The 27182-nt window shown below is 42.4% G+C and overlaps 1 protein-coding gene across 5 annotated transcripts in view; it reads right to left on the minus strand.

Moving 5' to 3' along the window:
- LOC126259219 (uncharacterized) overlaps positions 1–27182 on the minus strand; it is a 1236031-nt gene that overhangs the window by 228190 nt on the left and 980659 nt on the right. For all 5 annotated transcript variants that reach the window (XM_049955827.1, XM_049955824.1, XM_049955826.1 and 2 more), the window contains one exon: positions 8303–8475. In XM_049955827.1, coding sequence (XP_049811784.1) covers positions 8303–8475 — 173 coding nt within the window. The remainder of the gene's footprint in view (positions 1–8302; positions 8476–27182) is intronic.

Here is a 27182-nt window from a genome sequence, read left to right on the forward strand (position 1 = left end):
CGCGTGATTAAACGCACTGTAACGCGTTATTACTGCAAAAAGACCGTGGTTGCTTAGAGACTGCACTATGACATCACAGGTAAGGTCGAAATAATGCCGCGTCATTGTCATGGATAACAGCTGCAGTACCCTTATACCAGAGTTCGACTTCCCTTCCGTCAATCCTCTTTTAGGTTTCCTGTGGTGCCCGTAAATGTGTTATAACTAATGTCAGGATGGTTCATTTGAACAGAATACGGGCGATTTCCTTTCCCATCCAGCCCTATCGAAGCAGGTGACGACATTGTGACCAGCCGGGCGTTAAGACCCAGTATTTCTTCCTTTCCTGTACAGACAACGTAGCTAAACCGAAACTACAAAGCAGCCTCAGTGAAGATGATTCGGCTACAAATTCCGAACAGCGGATGACCGCGTGGGCGTCCAACTGCCACAGTACGGTAGGATACACAGCAGAGCCTTCCGCAGCGCCGAGAGAGTGCTTCAGCTATCCTCTCGCCATAAATCTGGCCTCAGCGTATCTGCAAACTGGTTCCGCTGGCTGGAATGGCCTTCGCTTACTAACCCACACACATTGTATTTCACTGGGCCCTCTACTCTCATTTCAAGAGCTCGACTCTCTGCAACTGGAAACAAATTTCCACGCGATTGCTAGCATCTCGCCCTCAAATCAGAAGCACGTGGAAATAATTTCGTACAAGTTTCGCCTGCACAAGTACCTCGCACAAAGGTCACTTACGAGTCAATTTGGTAAGACTCGCAGGATGAAGCTACCAAAAATGCAGTAAAGGAATCGGAAGCTCAAATCAGAAATATTTGCCTCTCTCTCCGCGCCACTTGGAATGAATTTTCCAGAACTCTGCTCGCAGCTTTACTTACAGTCTCAATACGAACCGTTTACCAGATACTGTACTAATCTTCAAATATGTTTTTACACTCTGCACACATCCTTGTACGTAGGCAACCACAGCCATAAGTCGTCTTCTTGGGTATTAACAAATAGCTTCTGCTGTATTTAGTCCTTCACTTTTAGATCACTACATGTTTCATGGTACTAAAGGGCACATCTTCAGGTGACTATCTTCAGGACAATAAATCAAGAAGGAATAACAGCCCTGAGACATCCTCTGAAACGGTAACTTTCTAGAATTATTATGCAATTTATTTTTTAAAAAACTATTAAAAGCTTTTATGTTAAAATATCAAAATATTTGTACTCACATAATTGAAACATTAGAGCTGAAAAGGTCGGAATTGTGTACCAACATTCATTGTCCGTCAGAACAAAACACCGCTAAAACACGGTATTTCGTTGTGGTGATTTGTTCTGACAGACAACGAATTTTGGTACACAGTTCGAGCTTTCCAGTTCAAATGTTTCAGTTATGTGGGTATAAATATTTTAATATTTTCGTATAAAAGTTACATAATTTTTTAAATTTAAATTTTAAAATAATTTTAGAAAATTATCATATTAGTGCATGTCTCAGGCTTGTTATTCCTTCCTAGTTTATTGTTATGCAAATGTTCAGTGCCATGAGAGAGGTAGTAATCTAAAAATGAAATACTAGATACAGCTGAAGCGGTCTGTTAATACCGAAGACGGTTTTTACACTCATTTCTTGCCCTGGTGATTAAACTGGAAAAGACATGACACACCCAACAATGTTTCTGTATTCTTTGAAAACTGCCATTAATGATTTTGAACCTCATGCTCTGTACTGCTGTTTCTTACTCAAAATAAACTGATAATGTGCATTAAGAAAATAAAGTTATATCCATCATAGCGTATTTCACACAATGAAAGGAACTGTTTCCTACAAATTATAACGGACTATATATTAGTCGGAATAAGTACTGATAAAACTGATTCACATTGTGGATTGGCCTGTATAAAACAAAGTTTAAAAGTACGCATTTTTTTTAAATGGTGCATTGTCGTTCAAGTATTTCGAAATAAGTGGTGCTACACACAGAAAATAGTACAGCACATATTTAACACATCATGCTTCGAGTCAATTCGTTACAAAATGCCTTCCATGATCATAAAGACGAGTCGCTGCACAGTAATATTGTATTTCTTACTTCTTTCAAACACTAACTGTTAAATAACTGTATATCTCTTTCCCTCACTGCCTAGCGAGAAGCAACATCGGATGGTTCATGCGACTTTCTTTTTCCGTTACCCGTCAATCGCACTACTGTCTGTGCTCGGAAAAAATATAAATAAAAAAAGAGAATCATGGTAAAATCACAACGACAAATCAGGAGATGCTCAGCAGGCTGTGTAGTTGTGGTGACCATGACAATCTTCACAAGACTACTTGCTACCCCCTCTCTAGCCTCCCGGATAAGCTCCAGATTCTTTTAGATATTTTGCCATTTTATAATAACGTAGTGAGCTAGACCTTTTTCCCTTTATATTATCTTACAGGAGCTGTAGAATGGAAGAGCGCGAATGAGATAAGTGCACCAAACTACAAGGAAAAAAAATCAACGGTGTGGCACAGTGATTAAAACACAGGACGTGCTTTCTCGAGGAGCGGTGTTTAAATCCACGTGTTCAGTCACATTTAGATTTCGACCGGGTCTCCTAAATCGCCGTGGTGGTTCCTGTAGTGAGGAAATTCCCGATGTCCGTCGCCAAAAAAATGGCTCTGAGCACTATGGGACTTAACTTCTGAGGTCATCAGTCCCCTAGAACTTAGAACTACTTAAACCTAACTAGCCTACGGACATCACACACATCAATTCCCGAGGCAGGATTCGAACCTGCGACCGTAGCGGTCGCGTGGTTCCACACTGAAGCGCCTAGAACCGCTCGGCCACAACGGCCGGCTGTCCGTCGCCATCTTGATCCAACCGGAACTTGTACTTTAATCTCCAATACCCTCGTTTCGACAGTAATTTCATTCATAATTTTCTTTCCTCCAGTAAAAAGAAAAGTCTCGATCCCCAAGCAGTTTCATTAAAATATGAGTGCCTCAAATATCGTCATGAGATATTACATGCTTCGGTAAGAACAGTATTATAAGGGCGAAAAGTGCTTCGAAATGAAGCTTCAAAATGTAGGCGTTGGAGGATGCATTTCCTTCCTTCCTTTCAATCGTTACACAGCTGATCAAATCTTAACAGATAATTAATATTATGTATGGATTCATTCACTCCGTACAATTCGTGATCCAGCTGAGCGGAAATTATTTTCCTTGTATAAACAAAAACCACGTTCATTGTATTAATTGTAATAATTTAACGTCTAGAGCTTATTTCATTGAGACCGATGAAAAATGCTCTGAACGATGATGAAAAAACTAAAATAAATATGTACAAAATTAATTTAAAAACATTATATTTATTCTGACACTTTTGTACATGTAAGTATATAATTTAATCTAACCCATTCCCAGGGGAGACGTTGCCAGAGTCGTCTGTAAAAACACCTGCTGGACTTGACGTGCTGTCCAGAGTTATGTTACTCAAAGTGAAACAGAGGTAAGCTGTCACAACCGGATGAAAAATGTGCACGTCCACCCGGAGCTGTCAATCACAACAAAAATTAGACGCCGAGCACGTTTCAGCTAGCAAATATGAACACAATACAATAATCAAGGTTTTACATGAACGGTTTCAGAGAGAGAGAGAGAGAGAGAGAGAGAGAGAGAGAGAGTGAAACGGAGGGGGGGGGGGAAACTGCACTGTAACGAGTACTTGAATTTGAAATACTCAGGGTTGGAAAAGTCCGAGCTGGATCAATACCGAAGTTGCTGATATATGGCCACACAAAACTCAAGTGACCTAATGTGACACATAAGCTCTTCGGGCAGGAATACGATGATATTGTTTCCATAATTTTGACACGACACAAGACGAGGGCCCCAATTTCAGAAATGTACCTAATGGCCCGGCATTGTAATCGGCATATGGAGTTCTATGGCTGGGAACATGGTGTAGCGTGTCGGCAAACTGAAGGGATTGACACCAACCTCCTCTCCCCTCGTCCAGCTACACCACTCGGACCTACGGGGAGTTCCACCAGGTCGTCACACTAAGTCTTCCGCAGTGCGCTTTCTAAATCATCGGCAGCGCAATTGAGTCAGCCAGAAAGAAATCCCGGGAGAATTTATTTTTCACTAAGCACGTTAAATTAAGATATGAATGTAAATCGTTAATTGTGGCGAAATTTAAAACGTGCATGTCCAAAATCTTCTGCTATAAGCATTGACAGATTCCGCTAAGCCTTTTAAATCCTTATGGAGAAATTATTTAAAAGTATTTAAGGCTGTTTCTTACAAGAAAAATCTGTACACGAGTAAATGGTGTACAGTGTATTTTCTTTAGAAAATAATGCATTGAAAATTGACAATTGTCATACTTTTGATCTTTTATAGCTTCTAATCCGAAAAGAAGGGACAGGGTGATAGGACATGTTAAGACCTCAGAGAATAACCCACATCGTAGAGGTAAAAATTGTACCACAAAACAGAGATACCCAATGAATAATCAAGGATGTTGGGTGCAAGTGCTACTCGGAGATTACGAGATTATCAGAGGAGAGGGACTCGTGGTGGGGCGCATCAAATCATCCTGAATACATGTGGGGGATCAAAAAAGAATATACCCATTTTAAGAAATTTTTAGAACTGTACTGCACAGCTATTCCGTAAAGGTTTTAACTTATATTTTACAGAATAGTAGTCACCGACACACAAATTTAGCGACAGCATACGTTCCAATATCTTTTAAATGTCAAGTAAATGTAGAGATAAATACAGGTATGGTGTCAGAAAAGAAACTAATCCTACCTATCACAAGAAATACACTCGAGAATACTTGACTTCTGTCACTTCACGCTCCACTACACAGCTATATGAAAAATTTCCTTAGTCTGCTTCCACGGCAGCTGCAGTGTATCCTCACGTCCGAATGATCCTTTTACCAGCAAGAACGCTCATCTAGTTTACAGATAGGCCGTATCACTAGCGAACAACATTATATCAGCAGCACTTGTGGTAGCTAGTGAGAGATTACGAAGAGAGTGTTATGTCACAAAAAAACAGGAGTGGCATTGGAATTTTATAAACGCGGAAGAGACGTGCAAGAGCACTAAAAATCAGAGCAGCCAAGCATGCACAACTCAGATGACAACGCGTGACGGTTCGAAGGGTTGCTTCAAGCCGATGATCATATTCATGTGATGCAGATTGCAACGAATTCTATACTTGCATTAGCAGTGCACTGGCTATCGACAATCGAAAGACGTGTTCACGTTGGATGTCGCCTGAGACGAAGAAAGCACCAATGATATGGAAACAACGTTCGTCTTCCGATGAACAACGATACGCTCGATGAAAGTCATTGCCAATCTTTTGGGATATGCAGCGTGTACAGCAGGTTGACCACTTGACCCATGGATAGTTCTTGAATGTTGCTGGTCAACGTGACACGCTAGGACGGCTGCAGCAGGCGATTCTGAGGAAACTAGCTCCCCTTTCGACAATTTCTTGTTGCCCGATAGATCATCATAATTGTGAATACTTCTATACCACTGTGAGAGAAGATGGTCAATGCCTTCATGGAAAAATGTTTGCGGCTGTATACGGAACCGTGATTGTACCCAGAGGAGTACATGTTCGTCTGAAGCAAATCGACAGCCACGAGTGTCTTTCTTCACTTCACGGCTTAAAAATGTGGAAAGGAGAAAGATCGGGACTGTACGGAGAACGTGTAATGGCTTCCCAGCGAGACTTCTGCAGCGTAGTCGAAAGAATCTGCCAACAAAATACCCGCCCACATGTTGCCCAGGTTGTTCCGACTACGCTGTACAAGTCTCGCTGGGAAGCCCTTACACGTTCGCCATACAGTCCCGATCTCTCCCCGTGCGATTTCCATGTTTTGGAGGCCTGAAGATGGACATACGTGGCTGTAGATTTGGCTCGGACGAAAAGGTGCATGCCTGTGTACAGTCACGGTTCCGTATGGGACTGCAAACATTTTACCATGAAGGCATTGAACGTCTTGTCCCGTAGTGGGATAAACGTATTCACAATTATGGTAAGTGTGAGAATTTTAAAACGTATCAATACGTTGGTATTCCAGTTATGCGAAGATATATATTGTTGTGGCGTGGCTGCTACGTACAGAGGTTATCGCTGATTAAACAAGCGAGTAAATTGTATCTCCGGAAGTGCGCTGTTGCTTAGCGAGGTGAGTTGTCGTGTAGTAGAGTTACACACTGTAAGATTTTGTTTTGTTGCTGTGAGTGGTGAGGTCGAGTATCTGATTTTCTAAACAGTAAATACTATAGAGCATAGCATTTTCCATTGAAGTGCGACCGTCTTTGGTGAGAGTTATTCGTATGAACCTTGTACACTTTTGATAGATAGCGTTATTAATATCATTAATATCATTATTATCATTTTCTGGCTGCTACCACTAGCCCGTCAAACCACAAATAGCATCTACGGCATTTCTGTAACGCACAATATCTTCGTAGTGGTACGTAGTGTGGGTTGTATCAAGAAAATTTCGGGTCTAGTGAAGCAGGGGATACAACCCGCCGGCTTTGACCAATGACGTCATACATTAGTCATAGATAGTAATGTCTTCACTTCGAGGCATAGATAATAAAACAGTTCTGTGCTCCGGATAAGCGCTGTCATTGTACATTAAAATAATTATTCGTAATTATATTGAGGTAATTTGAAGTATTAGTTTGTTATTGTAGAACAATATTTAGTGACTTATTTTCATTATAGGAATAGATTTGTCTGTTGTGGGTATGTAATTTTCGTTACTGTCTGTCTAGGCGAGCTTCGGTTATTCCTCGATATTTTCGTGTTGTAAGTTCACTTTTCCATTCGCTTCTTTCACTGTATTTCACTAGTTTGACATATTTCACTGTTTTATTCCACCAATATGTGTATTTTCGTGTTGTGAAGTACTTAATAGAAATTTCTCAGCTGTCGATCTTCTTTCGTTTCCCAGCACTAGTATGAGTACGACATTTTCGAATGTGTACTTGCTATATTACAGGAGAAACCCCCGACACAACTAAAATTTGTATCCCGTCCTTCACTTCGCCTTTACACTGACACTATGTATGTCAATTGGCGAGCAAGATACAAATGTTGTGTATAACTATATAGCTCAAGTAACGAATGGGATACTATTACGTCCAAGGCAACAAGAAAACTGTGCCCCATAGTGAAGTACGGGATACAAATTGTACATGTGTCGTCTTCTTGTCTCCGAGTAGTTCAATTGAGGTACAGGTTGCAAATGTAACGTAGGTCTATTTCCACTTTTTCGTTACCAGTGTATATATATAGAGGTCAACGGAAGTCTGGTATACATGTATTACATACGTAGGTCCTTCTGTCATCTGTAGTACTGATATGTACGTAAGAAAAGACTGTTAGTAATAGCAGAGACGAAATAAACAACACATCTACAATTTGTATGCCGTGTTCCACTTACGGTTTACTGAAGCGGAGGATACATCGTTCAAGTGAAGAACAGGACAGCAATGCTAGCGAAAACGAAGAAATCGACTTACGACAAACTCGTATTCCGTACTGTACTCAAGCAACACACTTCGAATGAGCTTTTAATTTGTATCGGGTGTTTCATTTACGGTTTAGTGAAGCAGGGGATACATAGTTCAAGTGAACAACAGGACATCAATGCTAGTTGAAACTAAGAAATCGACGTACGCTGAACTTGTATCCCGTACTGCACTTCAGCAATACAGTTCGAAAGAATTTCGAGATACAACTGACATACATGTAACGTGATGTATTCTTTGCTAGTAATATATTTCATTCATTTCTTTCCATTGTATTTTGCGGAGTAATACTAAGATACAAACACGCGATATCGTCAACGTGAAAATACTACTAGCCCTTATATATGTGAAGTACAGTTTTTCTCTCTTGCATTCCTTTGTTTCTGAACATTCTTCTCAGCTCTTTCATCTTTGTAATACATGCTCTCTGGCCAATTCTGCCGTCATTGGTCAAAGCGTACGGGTTGTATCCCCTGCTAAACTAGACCCGATGCTTCTCGAGTACAACTGAGAGAAATTAAGGTGTTGATTTCTGCTGTGCGAGTTTGCTCTCCCCTTACCTGTCACTGTGCCTCTCTAGTGCCTAAACGTTTCGGTTATTTTAACGAGGGTGGTTTTCTACGCAGGGTGGGGCGGTATAACCACCACCACCAATAACAACGACCACCAATCGTGACCGCTGTCTCTGAAACATCGTGGAAAGTGTTGCGGCTAGGAAGCAGAGAGTTGGTCGGTACTCACGCAGGCAGCGGTACATGCGCAGGAAGGTGGCGCTGAGGCGCAGGATGGAGGTCTTGTCCATGCGGCGCGGCGACTGCGCCACCATGGGCACCAGGTGCGCCAGCTCGGTGATCAAGCTGTTCAACTTGTCCCTCCGCTGCTTCTCCGCCTTGTTCCGCATCTGGCGGTTGTTGCTGCAACACACGCCCACACCAACTTACGTTACCAACTTGAATCTCAGCGTGCAACGCATGAGTCAAAAATGGTCAATATGAAACTTCTGCCAAACTCAGAACCTTGTCTTTCAAGGGAAATGCTCTTACGAGCCATTCTGACACGACTCACGTTTCTTCCTCACCGCTTTAGTTCTTAACCTTTAAAGAAACAAGAGGAAAAAGTCTCTACGAAAGAAAGATAAAGGGCAACAGTATTAAATCAAAAGCATAAAGAGCTTATCTCACAAAACTCAGAATAGCCTCATTACAACCAAAACGACATGCTGCATAAACTGTATATCCGTGGCTGAAATGAGTAAAGTATCAGAGAAAAACGAAATGACGAGAAAGTAAATAAACGGCGTTCTATGGCCTGGGAGTGAGAAGATCTCAACTCTCGCCACACACAAACGGGTAAAAATAAGTCTAGAACTGCGTTTTTGTATAAGGTGGAGTCTTTAATCATATTTTACGAAAATGCAGGCATAGAGTTTGAAAAACAGAAAAAAGGTCTAACACGGTTTAATACTGACTTTTGGCAAAAATTAGTTCCGCTGGAGACGAATACGCGAATATTGAGCGTACTGACTGAGTCTCCAGAGCATGGCAGTTGTCTATTGTGTCCCAATATTACATCAGACGAACCAGTACCATACACAATATCACACTCAACTGTATCTCCGATACTTGCGAGCAAAGGTCAGCGCACAGTTTCTGAAGGTAAGCCTCTTGAGATGTTCGCTAAACAAATAGAAAGTAATAATGAAAGGAATAATCAATACACATTACATCCGTGAGGGTACAGCGTGCGTGCCGCTAAAATTCAGGAACGAGTCCCGCTAGGATCAAGGGAATCATATGGTGTGGTAGCCCACTAACCACATCCATGAAGAAGGTTCCCGTTTTCATCTGAAGGGCGTGCTTTTGAAGATATAAGGGCTGGTAATTTTCGCCCTTTAGAAATTTCTAGAACATTTCAGAGTATTCGAGAACATTTCACAACATTCCGGACTGTTCTACGATATACGGGGTGTTCTGGAATGTTCGGGAATAGTCTGAAACGTTCGTGAAGATTCCAGAAAGTTCGGGTAGATCCCGGAGCAGCCCAGATCATCGTGGAACATTCCAGAACACTCTCAAATGTTGTGGAATATTCTGCAACATGTGAATCGTTCGAAACCTTTCTGGTATGTTCTGGAGTTTGTCACTAGTGAGGCTACCCACTAGTAGGGATATATAAAGAAAGGCCCGTCGTGGGTTCGAACGTCAGTTTCTTATCGGCGACCAAGAGAGGAACCGAAAATGTAGTGCAGTGTGTGAATAAAAAACAATGAAGTGTGAATAGCCAACTTGATACAGTGACTCAATACATACATAAAAAGGGTGAAAAGTGTGTAGAGGGTATTTAGTGCATTTGTAACTAAAAAACTGATTCGAATTATATTTTAGACAATACCCAAATGTAAAAGACGAGGGCCGCGGGGGATTAGCCGAGCGGTCTTAGGCGCTGCAGTCAGACTGTGCGGCTGGTCCCGGCGGAGGTTCGAATCCTCCCTCGGGCGTGTGTGTGTGTGTGTGTGTGTGTGTGTGTGTGTGTGTGTGTGTTTGTCCTTAGGATAATTTAGGTTAAGTAGTGTGTAAGCTTAGGGACTGATGACCTTAGCAGTTAAGTCCCGTAAGATTTCACACACATTTGAACATTTTTAAAAGACGAGGAGGAGAGCTTGCCAGTTCTGAAGCAAAACGGCGTAAACAAAAATCCGGACCGGCTATTTGAAAGGGCAATTTTGGCAACTAAAAACAATACTACAACTTCATTATTCAAAAGAAAATTCCCGGGGGTGAGAGAGTATACAAATCGATCGACACGATGATAAATGTTGAAGAAAGTGTGAACTTCACTACAGACTTTCTAAACTCTTTGCAAGTAACAGAGCCATTACATTGCCTTTGACTTAAAATTGAATCTCCGATCATACCACTCAGAATCTCAACTCACCAAAAGTATGTAACGGAACAAGGATGATCGTCCAACATCTACTGAATAACATCATCGAAGCCGAACTTATAACTGGAAAGTACAAAGAACATACACTATTTATCACCAGAATACCACTGATCCCTACTGAATTGCCATTCCAGTTTAAAAGACTGTAATTTCCAATTAAATTAGTCTACAGTTTTACAGCTAACAAAGCGCAAGCACCAACTTTAAAATATTACGGCATCAACCTCAAATACTCCTGCTTCTCTTATGGTCAGCTATACGTAGCTTGCTCTCGAGTAGGAAATTACAACAATCTGTACATATATACCCCGGATAACAAAATGAAAAATGTTGTTATAAACAAGTATAGTAAATAGTTAGAAATTATTTTCAATAAAAAATTACCTCTTGTACTTTAACAAATATTGTCAGTAGTTACAATGTTTTCAATAATTTCTTTTACCTCCTAAAGTTTATGCTTTTATTCCTACTACCACACAATCTCATATCAACATCCTGAGCGAAGCCGGGTCCACAGCTAGCGTAAAATATGGATCACGTGCGGTATTTGTACGCTTGTCGTTCCCGGTCGTGGAAGGCGAGATTGCAACAGTTACATGCATCACTCACTATTCGTCTCTCAGAAAGTATGTACCCCTAACTGGTACTTTCCAGGTGTGCTGCTGTTAGTAAATTAAAACACAAGTTTGAATAGGAGAAGCGAAATTTTGAAAACTAAGGTTATTAATGAAAATCGCACCGTGTTTGGTGATACAGGAAGTAAAGAGCGTCAAATCTGAATAAGTGATACCGTTTCACGCAGGGAATTTTAATTTAACAAATTACGCTGTCTTACCAGTAGCTAGAGAGTAATGTTAATGCAGTACTTTCACCTTCGGGAACTTGAGGAAGAATGCAATAACTCATAGCGCTTGTTTCGAGACGAACATTAACATCTTCTGAGACCACAAACAATACACAGAATCGGTTTGCTAGTTCTGTCTGATGTTAATCCACAGCTGACAAGTGCTACTGTGCGAAACATCTGCATTCCCCTAGTTCTCTCTACTTTCTGTCGAGCATGTATCACGCACGAATTTTGATTCAGTTCAGTACTAGTGATGTGGGAGCGCAGTTACTGTTTCTACAGTGAAATAAACCATTCAGAAATTTAACTTTTAAATTTTTTCTCCATAAGTAACACATAAGAACAAAACTTATAAGAACATGTGCGTTAACGCCAAGAGTGTGATACAATTAGATTAGCAGGCATCATATGATAAAAGCGGGGAAAGACAATACGCACTGTTATCTGACACTTGATAACTTTGCTTGAAAGAGTCATTCTCAGTTACTATTCGAGAAGCTAGTATTAAAAGCTTCCCACAATAATTGCGTTAGAAATATTAATAGACTTAGACGATACGCACCAATCTGAAATGACTCGAATGCTACGAAATGGAAAATGTGTCAACAAACGGCTCAATGAAGTTCGAATGGAAGCAATTCAGTAACGAAGAAGTAAACTTATGCATTCCAGGTATAAATAAAGGCCCTTTCCAAAGTCATCAAAGAATTTGCACGCTTTAGAAAAAGAGAAGGCCAGGACACCTTTACTTATCCGTAAGGCAAGAATATAAACTGCGGTTTCATTACTTACGTTCTACACATAACGGACTAAAAGCACCGTACGGTACAAAAAAAAAAAGACAATACAAGCTCCGCCGACTGCCTCCTGGCTTCTCATGCGACGGAACGTGGGAAGTAACATAGACAGCAAACGCTTTTACTCCAAGAATTTCTACAGCAGTCGTTCCATCCAAGGTCTGCAGGGAGTTCCCCTATGCTGTCGTATCGACTGCGCTAGTAAATGTATCACGAGCGTCGTATGAAGTTTCTAAGAGATTTTCTTCACGGACGAGTGGCAGTTCCCCCCAAGAAACACACTTGACACCTTACCGCTTTTTATTTTTCACTTTATTCACTCCACCTTGAGACTGCAACATGTGACCACTGAGGGGGGGAGGGGGGCGGGGGGGGGGATAAGAGATGTACCCGATCCTGTGGCTGTGTCTGGCGTTCCAAATAGTCACCTTGCAGTTTCTCAAAGTACTCCCCTCCATTCAGTACTTACATTTCCATTCTCAAGAACTCCGTCAGTGCCACATTCCTGGGCTGGAGATTCGAATATGTTGATCTCGGACTGAGGAAGCCGTATTTCCGTGACAATGCATTTCAAACAACTATCAATCACATCTTCTTGCTACATAAAAAGTACCGGTGTGAGTACGACAAATTGTAAACGAAACTTAGAAAATAAGCACTAACATGCCCCCACTTCCCTGTTTTACAAGGGGTATTCATAAAGTTTTAACGGTCACCTCTGAGCAGTGTTTCTATCTGTAGCCCTGGTACACATTGAAATCCTCGCTCCACAGTACCGCAACACGCCGCTAGAGGACCCAAAACAAAATGGCCTCCGACTATTTGTACTTTATGAATGGGCTGCTCCATCTTATTTTGACAAGCCTAACGGCGTGCTGCGGAACTGTGCCGCGTGGATGTCAATGTGTTAGGACTGTAGATACAGTGGTCGGACAAAAATACGGAACGACCAAATTCACAACACATTACCTTGCCTATTGCAGTGTAGGAAACTCAGTGTCATTCAAAACAGCTTCCAGTCGTCTCGGAACAGATAAATCTTATACTATTCCTCCTGCAAAATAGTGGCAAGTGCAGGGTGCAGGTAGCGACGAGGAAGGTGGACAGCGACCACGTGCCCTCCTCTCCAAAGTACATCACAAAAGCTCAGTGATACTGAGATCCGGTTACTGTGATGGTCGGGGGAGATACGACAACTCATCCTCCTGCTCATGAAACCAGTTCCGGACGATGCGGGATGTGTGAACAGGGGCTCTGTCGTCTCGGAACACAGCATCACCATTGGGCGAAAAGCATTGTTCAGTGGTGTAATGAAGTAATAAGGTGCCCTGACGTCATCGTTGGCGTGGTTGTCCGTTGACCAGAATGCCACCTTCCGTGCAGGACACCACCGTACGGACATCTGATTGACGATTTGTATGATTATATCGTGACGCAGGAAGGGGAAATAGTGGTTTATTGCTTTAATTTTGGACACCAGTGTACATATTCTCACGGCTTAGTACGGTTCTATGAGTACGTTTTGGTGAGAGTAGCTTGGCTAAGCTATACAAGAGACGACCGACCTTATCTAGATCTCAATGACAAGCTGGGCCCTGACAAAAATACCGTAAATCGAGAAGACCACGTCAAATTTTGAATCACGAGCTTTCGGGGAACGAGTGCGGCGCATTCTCACCGACAGTTGGGGTGGCAGTCACTGAAACAAAGGCGGTTTTCCTTGCGGCGAGATCTATTACGAAATTTAAATGACCAACTGTCTCTTCCGGATGCAAAAATATTTTGTTGACACCCACCTACGTAGGGAGAAATGATCATCATAATAAAATAAGAGAAATCAGAGCTCGAACGGAAAAATTTAGGTGTTCCTTTTTCCCACGCGCCATTCGAGAGTGTAATGGTAGAGAAGATAGTACGAAAATGGTTCGATGAACCCTTTGCCAGGCAGAGTAACGATGTAGATGTAGAGCTGCAGCTGGATAATTTCGCTACGTCATCAGTGAAATGTGTGCGACGTCAGTGTAGTTTTGTTGCAGTCCGGGCGCCCCGCACGCTCGCGCAGGCAAACAGCTGAGCGCCGCTGCGTTGGCAGCTTCCGGCGTGAGCGCAGGCGAGGGATCGATCTGGGCCGGCGCGGCGCGGCGCGGCGGCGACCTTGCGTCGCACCTGCTGACGGCGAGCGCGGCGTCTCTGGCGGACAGGCAGTACGACTACGGACTCAGCCGCCCCTCTTGTTTCAGGAAACGTTAGCGACAGCCCCGGACATTTGCACAAGCTCCGCCATTTACCCCCCTCCACACCTACCCTCCGCCACACCAACCAAGAGCGCATTAATATGATCTTTGGTAGTCCTCATCGCTGTCGTGTCTTTGTTCGTCGTTTTTTGTTTTACCGCGGTTGTTCATACTAGCAGTGTTGTGCTGTTAGTACTTCTTAGCAGTTTGTGTAATACTGTGAAAATGAAACACAGATATGCACTCTCAATAAAGTTATCATACACAAGGTACCTAATCTTGACTGTTGTGGCCAACTGCTGTCAAAACTGATACCTAACAGGCATTAAAGTACGATAAGATGGGTTGGAATGACACTGACGAAATTATGTACATATGTTTAACACTAGGCAGCTCTAAAGCTCTCAAACACTGAAGAAGAACTCAAAGTAATCTCGTGTCTGCTATAAGTAAGCAGTCATAAGAGTTCAAAGTAAAAATTCACCCATTACACAGGCAAATATTAATGAAGAATGTCACTGTATAAATATCTGACTACTTGCATTACGCATTTCTACATTATCCCACTCTTATATTCTTTAGTCTTAATGAGGTAATCAGAAACAAACCAAGACATAGCCTTTGCCTTGTTTATGCACAACATTGACTTTAGACAATCGAGATAATGGACAGCATCCTTCGCGATACTACCAACTAATATTTCCCAACAGAATTTCTTACACTACGCGATGTGACGGAAATTTGCGCTCACTGCGGTTAACACATTTTTTGATATAGTGCAGTTGAAAGCTCATGAAATAAAAAAGACAGTGTGGAAACCATTTTTATTTTTCTTTCTTATTGATGATTTTTCAAATCGCATATTCAATGAACATATTTCTAATTCTTTTCACAATGGTACCGGAAAAACTGTATTTCATACTAACTACTGATTTTCTCCTTTGTTATGACTGGCATATCTGTGATACGAACAACCTTGATGTTGGAACATGCGGCAGATCATGGGCGGAGCTTAGGATATGGATTGGTGTGGAGGGGGATGATTGGGCGGGACTTGTGCACCGTCCGGGGCTGTCGCTAACGTTACGTCTTGTTTCGGCTGGCCAGAGTTCAGAAACCCCAGCATCATATTCCGCTCTTGCTCAGCACAAAGCGAAATCGGAGCCAATAGAGTTAATGGAATTACGAAAAAATGCTTCTTGAGACACTGTACATACAAGTTGTCCAGGCTAAGCATATACTAACATAAAATTTAATACCTTTTGAAGTAATCGACATATTTCTTAACGCTATGTTTTACAAGTACGAAAATTCAAAATTTTTTAAACACTTAATACATGTGAAATACACACCATTAGTGGCGCGATAGACATCTCATCTATTGTTCACTTTTCTCCCAACGTTATGCAGCGTTCCTGGAGTAAAATTTGCAGTAGCTGTACGAATGCGATGACGCACATCTGGTAATCACGAGCTGGTGTCTAGTACACTTGATTTTTGACTTGCTTATCGGACTGACCTGCGAGGGCTCGGAAGGCTGTACGGGTTAATTCAACAGTGGCCTCTGGAACTGCGTGCTTAGCATGGTGGCCCGACATCGAAAGCAAACTCAAAAGTTTCCCGCAGCCGCTTGTCCCATCTCTTGATCGGTACGTTAAGTGGGAACATCGTCAGTTGGTCGCAGTCCATACTCACGCCGAAAACGATGTTGTACCAATGTAACAGACTTCAGCTCCGCGAGAGAAGGCACACGAACAGCTGTGGTGGCCACAGGGTAGCGACGAGCATTTACGTCAACAAAGCATCGCGCTTGCGCACGCGGCACCAACCACCGCAAGCAAACACAGAAAACATTTTGAGTTAGCAGAAGCAAACCGCCAGTATGTATTTCAATTACGTCTCAAATTATTACCTTTATATTATTATATGTGTAACCTGGACACCTATAATAGAATAGCAGGACAAACATCGACATCAGTATCACAGAATACGTATTTGTAGAGCAGCTCAGGAACGATTACCCTTACGAAAGAGACAATAACAGAAATCCTTTCACTCTTGTTGCTCAATAAGCACATCAATATGCAATAAACTATTAAACTAAAATTAAGATGGCGATACGCCGGAAAAGGCAAGAATGCTTAATATTGCCGACAATACAGACTCTGAACACATGCTCCAAGTGCACGAACAAGCCTTTACAGAAACATAAGCCGGCCGCTGTGGCCGAGCGGTTCTAGGCGCTTCAGTCTGGAACCGCGCGACCGCTACTGTCGCAGGTTCGAATCCTGCCTCGGGCACTGATGTGTGTGATGTCCTTAGGTTAGTTAGGTTTTTTTTAGTTCTAAGTTCTAGGGGACTGATGACCTCAGATGTTATGTCCCATAGTCATTTGAACAGAAACACATAACATCGAAATAAATAAATAAAAATGAAATCTTGGCGTTCAGAAAAGTGCTAATAGCAGCTAGCGTACATCGGAAAGTGATCAATCCTGCTCGGAGAACACAAGGTCAGATAGCAGTCTGCTTGAAAAACTTTAAAAGGCTCTCTGTACAGTCGAACTGCTCAGGTCCACTAATCCGTGCTTAGCGGAGCTGAATGATGTAATGCATAATGGCAGGTCGAGGTTTATGCCTCATAAACACCAGAATTAACGCAGCAACTACGACAACTACTGCAAAAGCTGAACTGCTACACGTATTACGAAATGGGGGCGTGACATGCTGTGCAGGTGAAGAGCCAATTATACCCTAGCACTGGCAATTTTCCTAACACTGGCAATTCCCCCGTTTCTCCGTACTACGACGCAGAAACTTAACATGCGAACTCGGAGGCACGCAGCCTCTACGATCCTTCTTTGTGCAATGAATGCGCAGTTTTATTTATTTTCAAAAAAAAAAAAAAAAAAGGAGTATAGCCTGCTATTGAAATTTATTTTTTCGTACAATCAAATGTGTCACTGCTGTTCAATTGCGTGCTGACAACCAAAGTAACTACACGCTTGCATTCCACGCCGCGCAAGCGATGTATCCTATTAGAAGTTAGTCATCTGGGTATGAACATCAGCCAAAACTTACAACACCCTTTCTTTCCCACAGACCGCTCCAACCAACGGCAGAGAGGCAATTATTATGCCACTGAAGGAAACAACGTCCACAAGTTGAGGACCTAAAGCAAACGTCAACCCCAGTTCCTTTCATTCCATCGAAGCAGACGAACACTATCATGTAACACAACAATGCTTGTGTCGACACATCCCGCCTCAACTTTCCTTAGGCAGTGAGGTATGCGGACTTGGCAAGAATCCAAAACATTCCAGGCGCGCTTAAGTGTATTCTAGGTCCCCGTCTACAGCAAAGGCGCACTGAGGATGCCAGAGGAACGATGGCGTCTGGTATATTTCGGTTTCGTATTTCTTATCTTTACTATTGTTTCATTGCTTAAACTTAAGGAGGGGGGCTGCCAAAACATAGGGCATGTGTATACCGTTAATGCAAAGGAAAAAGGAAGGTTCAACGTTCCGTCGACGATGAGGTCATTAGAGACGAAGCGAAGGCCCGGACTGGGGAAGCATGTAGGAAATCGAACTTATCTTTTTCAAGGGAACGACTCCTTAATTTGTCTTAAGCGATTTAGGGAAAACAGAGGGAAATCTAAATCAGGTTGGCCGCAATGGAATTTGGAACGTCATCCTCCCGAAGGTGAGCTCAGTGTCTTAGCAGATTGCCACTTCGCTCGCTGTCATTACTGCAACTCAAGACGTAAAACGCAAATTATTTCTTCTAATCAACAAATTGTCATCTTAGAAAAGCTTAGAACGTCGAACAAAATCGTTGCTTCATTTCTATGCCATTAAATAAGTTGCAGACACATCCCAGACCCACATGGGTAAAAAAAAATATCAAACGTCTGTTGACCAGCTAGGAGTCAGTAGGAGAAAGTGTGGCAGGAGGAACAAAACAACAAATCAAGGTTCGTTAAGCCTACAGTTTTGCCACGGCGAACATCCTTCCAGTCACACAGATGGAAAGAAGTGGCTTTACGAAGACTGCGAATAGAGCACTGTCCTCTAACACAAAACTTTTATCTTGCCCATTGTTTTAAATAATAATGACATGGGCGTGGAAAAGTTTTATGATTTTGCTTGCTGTCGTGTGGACACTTGTCAAATTATTGAGAAGGTTATTTTAATGTATTTCAGTGTGCATTAGTCATATTCTTCAGTCAGTGATCAAGATAGCCACTATTACAAGAATAACAGTTTTTTCTGTATTGACCGTGTGTCCATTTCTCTTAATATATATTTTAACTGAATCTCAGGTTTTTTTTAATTACTGTACCTTCAATATCCGTCTATATAACTATAAACCGTCCGCCCCAGTAGCTGAGTGGTCAGCGCGACGGAAATGTCGAACCAACGGGCACGGGTTCGATTCCCGGCTGGGTCTGAAATTTTCTCTGCTCAGGGACTGGGTGTTGTCTTGGCCCATTCCTCATCATCTCATCCCCATCGACACGCAAGTCGCCGAAGTGACGACAACTCAAAAGACTTGCACCATGCGACCGGTCTACCAGACGGGAGGTCCTAGCCACGCGGCATTTATTTTACTATAAACCAACATTTACTTGTTTTCACAGTGACTGGTTTCTTCCATGCTTTTATCACTGATTAGTCAGTCACATGTACCAGAGAATCACTTTTAGCACACTCTAAGTCCCGATTCATGTTATATGGTATGTAGAGGGTCTATCTGAGCACGAGGAAAGGACTTGAACGTGCATGTAGGCATGAACGCTCCCATGCATGATCTTTGTCATCCATTTTAACACATGGATAAGCAAGCACTGTGCTGACACTACCCACCTTTCGAATCTCACATGGCTCTGAGCACTATGGGACTCAACATCTGAGGTCATAAGTCCCCTAGAACTTACAACTACTTAGACCGAACTAATCTAAGGACATCACACACACCCATGCCCGAGGCAGGATTCGAACATGCGACCGTAGCGGTCGCGCGGTTCCAGACTGAAGCGCCTAGAACCGATCGGCCACACCGGCCGGCCTTTCGAATCTGTAATATGCTTTGTTGGCCAGTGTCCGAAGACGATGGCTTAAGAGGAAAGCCTTTATTTTTCACTAACCATGTAGTTCATATTCTGCAAGGGTGTTTTCCGGCGTTCCAGTACCAGGAAAACGCTTTCAATGGAAAACATGATTTCAACTTCTTCCTTCAGTACACAAATTTCCTTCCCAGTTGTTGTTGTTGTTGTTATTGTTGTTGTGGTCTTCAGTCCTGAGACTGGTTTGATGCAGCTCTCCATGCTACCCTATCCTGTGCAAGCTTCTTCATCTCCCAGTACCTACTGCAACCTACATCCTTTTGAATCTGCTTAGTGTATTCATCTCTTGGTCTCCCTCTACGATTTTTACCCTCAACGCTGCCCTCCAATGCTAAATTGGTGATCCCCTGATGCCTCAGAACATGTCCTACCAACCGATCCCTTCTTCTAGTCAAGTTGTGCCACAAACTTCTCTTCTCCCCAATCCTATTCAATACTTCCTCATTAGTTGTGATCTACCCATCTAATCTTCAGCATTCTTCTGTAGCACCACATTTCGAAAGCTTCTATTCTCTTCTTGTCCAAACTATTTATCGTCCATGTTTCACTTCCATACATGGCTACACTCCACACAAATACTTTCAGAAATGACTTCCTGACACTTAAATCTATACTCTATGTTAACAAATTTCTCTTCTTCAGAAACGATCTCCTTGCCATTGCCAGTCTACATTTTATATCCTCTCTACTTCGACCATCATCAGTTATTTTGCTCCTTAAATAGCAAAACTTCTTTACTACTTTAAGTGTCTCATTTCCTAATCTAATTCCCTCAGCATCACCCGATTTAATTTGACTACATTCCATTATCCTCGTTTTGCTTTTGTTGATGTTCATCTTATATCCTCATTTCAAGACACTATCCATTCCGTTCAACTGCTCTTCCAAGTCCTTTGCTGTCTCTGACAGAATTACAATGTCATCGGCGAACCTCAAAGTTTTTATTTCTTCTCCTTGGATTTTAATACCTACTCCGAATTTTTCTTTTGTTTCCTTCACTGCTTGCTCAATATACAGATTGAATAACATCGGGGAGAGACTACAACCCTGTCTCACTCCCTTCCCAACCACTGCTTCCCTTTCGTGTCCCTCGACTCTTATAACTGCCATCCGGTTTCTGTACACTCCCTGTATTTTACCCCTGCCACCTTCAGAATTTGAAAGAGAGTATTCCAGTCAACATTGTCAAAAGCTTTCTCTAAGTCTACAAATGCTAGAAACATAGATTTGCCCTTCCTTATTCTAGCTTCTAAGATACGTCGTAGGGTCAGTACTGCCTCACATGTTCCAACATTTCTACGGAATCCAAACTGACCTTCCCCGAGGTCGGCTTCTACTAGTTTTTCCATTCGTCTGCAAAGAATTCGCGTTAGTATTTCGCAGCTGTGACTTATTAAACTGACAGTTCGGTAATTTTCACATCTGTCGATACCTGCTTTCTTTGGGATTGGAATTATTATATTCTTCTTGAAGTCTGTGGGTATTTCGCCTCTTTCATACATCCTCACCAGATGGTAGAGTTTTGTCAGGACTGGCTCTCCCAGGGTCGTCAGTAGTTCTAATGGAATGTTGTCTACTCCCGGGGCCTTGTTTCGACTCAGGTCTTTCAGTGCTCTGTCAAACTCTTCACGCAGTATCATATCTCCCATTTCATCTTCATCTACATCCTCTTCCATTTCCATAATATTGTCCTCATGTAAATCGCCCTTGTATAGACCCTCTATATAATCCTTCCACCTTTCTGCTTTCCCTTCTTTGCTTAGAACTGGGTTTCCATCTGAGCTCTTGATGTTCATACAAGTGGCTCTCTTTTCTCCAAAGGTCTCTTTAATTTTCCTGTAGGCAGTGTCTATCTTACCCCTAGTGAGCCTCTACATCCTTACATTTGTCCTCTAGCCATCCCTGCTTAGCCATTTTGCACTTCCTGTCGATCTCAGTTTTGAGACGTTTGTATTCCTTTTTGCCTGCTTCATTTACTGCATTTTTATATTTTCTCCATTTCATCGATTAAATTCAATATATCTTCTGTTACCCAAGGATTTCTACTAGCCCTCGTCTTTTTACCTACTTGATCCTCTGCTGCCTTCACTATTTCATTCCTCAGAGCTGCCCATTCTTCTTCTACTGTATTTCTTTCCCCCAGTCCTGTCAATTGTTCCCTTATGCTCTCCCTGAAACTCTGCACAACCTCTGGTTTAGTCAGTTTATCCAGGTCCCATCTCCTTAAATTCCCACCTTTTTGCAGTTTCTTCAGTTTCAATCTGCAGTTTATAACCAATAGATTGTGGTCAGAATCCACATCTGCCCCTGGAAATGTCTTACAATTTAAAACCTGGTTCCTAAATCTCTGTCTTACCATTATATAATCTATCTGAAACCTGTCAGTATCTCCAGGCTTCTTCCATGTATACAGCCTTCTTTTATGATTCTTGAACCAAGTGTTAACTACGATTAAGTTGTGCTCTGTGCAAAATTCTACCAGGCGGCTTCCTCTTTCATTTCTTAGCTCCAATCCATATTCACCTGCTACGTTTCCTTCTCTCCCTTTTCCTACCACCGAATTCCAGTCACCCATGACTATTAAATTCCCAGTTACAATGGCAAATCTGATCGCTCTGAGCTGTGGCACACTGTTTACTTGTACCACATATTACGATTACAGCTCCATCAGTTAGCAGTTTTTCTAACTATTTCGAAACTTCTGTATAAAATTCTTACAGCTACCACAATAAACACGCCATTTGTTGCACTCGTCTATCGACCTTAGTTTTCGTGATAATTTATTTTGAAATCAAAGACTCCTTCGCTTGACACGCTATACAACTTGTACAGAAACCAGACTGCGGTTGAAGCAGTAATTGAGAAAGCAGAAGTAGAGAGGATGTAAAATGCATACTGGTAATAGCAAGAGAACAATTTCTGAAAAAGGATAATTTATTAACATCTAACATAAATTTAAGTGTTAGGAAGTCATGTGTAAACTAAAACAGTTCAATGAAGAAACAAATAGGTGCTTTGGAAATGTGATCTACAGAATAATGCTGAAGAATAGCTGGGTAGCTCGTATAACTAGTGAAAAGGTACTCCACCGAACCGGAGAGAAATGGAATTTATGGCATAATCTGACCAAAAGAAGGGATTGGTTGTTGGGAGATAGCATGAAGAGTGATGAAATCGTCAGTTGGGCGATAGGAGTAAGTGTGGGAGTTAAAAACTGTAGAGGGAGACCAAGACTTGTCTAAAACAAGCAGGTAGGTTGGTTGGTTGGTTGATTTGGGGGAGGGAACCAAACAGTGAGGTTATCGGTCCCGGCAGATTAGGGAATAATGTGGAAGGAAACCGGCTGTGCCCTTTCAAAGGAACTATCCCGGCATTTGCCTGAATCTATTTCGGAAAATCACGGAAAATCTAAATCAGGATGGCCGGATGCGGGTTTGAAACGTCGTCCTCCCGAATGCGAGTCCAGTGTGCTACCCACTGCACTACCTTGCTCGGTAATAAGCAGTTTCTAATGGATGTAGTTTGTTGTAGCTGTAGAGAGATGAAGAGGCTTGCACCAGATGGACTAGCTCGGACAGATGAATCAAACGACGTTTTGCACTGAGGACGACAGCAAACAAATACTGATGTGATTAGAAGTAGCTATAAAACATTTTAACCGTTTGAAATAAACAAAAATCTCGATGCGAACTGAAATAATTAAAACATGTAGCTACAAAGCAATTACATCTTGTGACAAAACAAAAGGTTTCGAGTAAGGCTCAGTAGACCACACAGAACATCGTAAATACTGGCGTGTATCATACCACTGCATGCTTCATTGACCAGATATTACATGCTGTTAAAAAAAGTATATCGCTTCATCAAAAGAAAAACCTATAGTTAGTTCCGTATCTTGGCGAATTAAAAAGTCTCTTTTCATGCTATCATTTGCAACAAAACTGGTTTTCGTATGTTGAACCGTTTATGAAATATGACGATTGTTACGACCACATTCTTCCGATGAGCAGGGACTGAACTAGGCGCGTTGAGCATGACCCGTCACCCGAGATAAAAACAGTATCTCGAGAACGGAAAGAACTATTGTTCTGCTCTCAGCTTTAAATACAATTTCGATATGCTGGCAACGCCTCACCTACAGTAATGTATGACCTAAAATGAACCAAACACGAAGTCTACGCTATGCGATTTTACCTCTGCAAACTCCTTTAAATTTCATGCAATAGTTTACTTACTTTCATGCAGCACAGTAACTATGATGACTAACGAAAAGTCCTTTAGAGGGGGGGGGGGGGGTTTCTTTGGGGGAGGAGACCAGACAGCGAGGTCATCGGTCTCATCGTATTATGGAAGGACGGGGAAGGAAGTCGGCCGTGCCCTTTCAAAGGAACCATCCCGGCATTTGCCTGGAGCGATTTAGGGAAATCACGGAAAACCTAAATCAGGATGGCCGGACGCGGGATTGAACCGTCGTCCTACCGAATGCGAGTCCAGTGTGCTAGCCACTGCGCCACCTCGCTCGGTAAAGTCCTTTAGACTGTCTGGTGACACCACGACTGTTTTCTACGTCACTCTGAATGCACAACAACAGTGCTGATCTGTAATTACTATACACTCACATGCTACAAGCACGAGTTCGAAGCTGACTCTCCCATGCTTTGTTAATAACCAATTGACAGAAGTCTTAACTTACAAGGGGAGATCACGACGTTATGATGGAAATTTACTTCGAACTTTGTAAATTTTCAGTAGCCAATTAGGACAACATAACGCGTAATTCGTGAGGCGTACTACTTAAGCGATTTCTAGAATATGGCGAGAGAAGTTTTACGTGTCACTGACGTACTGGTGCGTTGCGACTCTTTGGCATCAGATGGCGCAGGACGTGTGTTCAAACTCCATAACTGGTGGATCGTTGGATCGAGTCCCGCTAACTTTTTTAATTGTTTTTTTAAATACTAGTCATATTTTTCATACGTATTACATTTGAAAGGTAAGATGATGAAAAGACACACGTATTTGTATGAACTTTTATTAATTTTCAATGTTATTTTGCTAATTTTTACAAGCGCAATAAATATATTAATAATAAGCGGCAAGTAAATTTATGCCTCTGTGATTTCCGAAATCCCCTATACCTGCAATCGGGCAACGTACCAAGAACTGCTTTGCACCTGGACGCTTCGAACTGCAAACACGGGTTCCAAAGACGAAGGACAGGCTTGGAAAGCGAAGTCAAACGTCGATAAATAAAGGTGAAAGTAACTTTATTCAATAATACAATGAGATATATGCCAGAATATGAGGCTAATGTACGAATAATCGTCCAATGTGCTTTCGACATTACAAGCTGCGGGGTTATATTTCTCATACAGACGTCTAACTATTAATACAATGAATGAACGCAATTTTCCATGTCAAGGAATCTTCAGAGGTTCTCCGGAAAAACAGATCTCGCTGATATTTTCAAAAATTTCTCTTTGTTCTGACAATTTGGCTACAATACATGCATATCGCAACATTTCCGTAAAGGTTGGTGCCGAAAATTGGCGATGTACGATTAAATGTATTTTTATATAATCTTCGCGAGAAGCAATTTATCGTCAATCAACTATGAACAAGTTTGAAGGCGCTTGACAAAAGTTTTAAAACTGCCTATAGAAATAAAAGTCCCATAATATTTGTTGGAAATTCAATAAGAGTTCATGCAAAAACACAAGTCTTTTCACCATATCACTTTCAAATGGAATATGTAAGAAATAATAAGACTAACGTTGTAAAAACAATGACTAAAAAATGAGCGGGACTCGATTCAGCGGTCCACCGATTACGGAACTTGCACGCAACGCCGGCAGCTCGTGCACAGAGTAGCAACGCACCTGTACACCAATGAGGCGATGTACTTCCCTTCCGACTTCCTCGAAACCGCCTTACTACTCGCACATTATGCTGTCCTATTGGACTATGGTTCAAATGGCTCTGAGCACTATGGGACTCAACATCTTAGGTCATAAGTCCCCTAGAACTAAGAACTACTTAAACCTAACTAACCTAAGGACATCACACACACCCATGCCCGAGGCAGGATTCGAACCTGCGACCGTAGCAGTCCCGCGGTTCCAGACTGCAGCGCCAGAACCGCTAGACCACCGCGGCCGGCTTATTGGACTATCAAAAATATACAAAGTCTGAAGCAAATCCGTGATTCGAACATATCCTCCCATTTTTGGGTAAGGTGCCAGAAGTCATAGGATAGCGGTATGTACATAGACAGATGGCGGTAATATAGCGTACATAAGGTACAAAAGAGCAATGCATTATCGGAGCTATAATTTGTACACAGTTGATTCATATGAAGGTTTCCATCGTGATTATGGCCGCGCAATGGAAATTAGCGGACCGATAGTTGGAGAGAGATTATGGGACGTTCCATTTAGGAAATCGATAGGGAATTCAATATTCTGAGATTCACAGTGTCAAGAGAGTGCCGAGAATACCAAATTACAGATGTTACCTCACACCACGGACAACACAGGGCCGGACGGGTTTCACTTAACGATCGAAAGCACCAGAGTTGGCGTAAAGAGTTGTCAGTGTCAACAGACAAACAATACTGCGTGAAATAACCGCATAAATCAATGTGGGACGAGGCGAACGACGCGTTAGGACAGTGCGGTGAACGACTAATACGGCGTCAATGGGCTTTGGCAGCAGATGACCGACGCGGGTGCCTTTGCTAACAGCGCGACATGGCGAGAAGCCCCTCTCCTCAGCTCGAAACCACGTCGGTTGGACCCTAAGCGGCTGGGAAACAGTGGCCTGGTCAGATGAGTCCAGATTTCAGATGGTAGAGCTGATGGTAGGGGTCGAGTGTGGCTCAGATCCCACGAAGCCATGGACGCAATTTGTCAACAAGGCACTGTGCAAACTAGTGGTAACTCAATAATGGCGCGGGCTATGTATACATGGAATGGACTTGGTCCTTTGGTCTAAGTGATCCGATCATTGACTGGAAATGGTTATGTCCCGATCCTTGGAGAACATTTGCAGCCATTCGTCATTTTCATGTTCGCAATAAGCGACAGAACTTTTATTGATGACAGTGCGCTATGTCACCGGCCCACAACTGTTCGTGATTGGTTTGAAGAACGTTCTGGACAATTCGAACGAATGATTTGGCCAACCAGATCGCCCGACACGAATCCCGTCGATCATTTACTGGACATAATCGAGAAGTCAGTTCGTGCACAAAATACCGCACCGGCAACATTTTCACAATTACGGCGCCCACAGAGGCAGCACGGCTCAACATTTCTGGAGGGGACTTCCAACGAATTTCCGGCTCCATGCCACATCGAGTTGCTGCACAACGCCGGGCAAAAAGAAAAAAAAAATGGTTCAAATGGCTCTGAGCACTATGCGACTTAACTTCTGAGGTCATCAGTCGTCTAGAACTTAGAATTACTTAAACCTAACTAACCTAAGGACTTCGCACACATCCATGCCCGAGGCAGGATTCGAACCTGTGACCGTAGCGGTCGCTCGGTTCCGGACTGTAGCGCCTAGAACCGCACGGCCACTCCGGCTGGCGGCAAAAAGAGATCCCACACAATACTAGGGAGGTATCCCATGACTGTTGTCAGCTCACTGTATGCGACATTAGCTAATAAAAA

Source organism: Schistocerca nitens, chromosome 5 (genome assembly GCF_023898315.1).
Source record: "Schistocerca nitens isolate TAMUIC-IGC-003100 chromosome 5, iqSchNite1.1, whole genome shotgun sequence".
Taxonomy (NCBI): Eukaryota; Metazoa; Arthropoda; class Insecta; order Orthoptera; family Acrididae; genus Schistocerca; species Schistocerca nitens.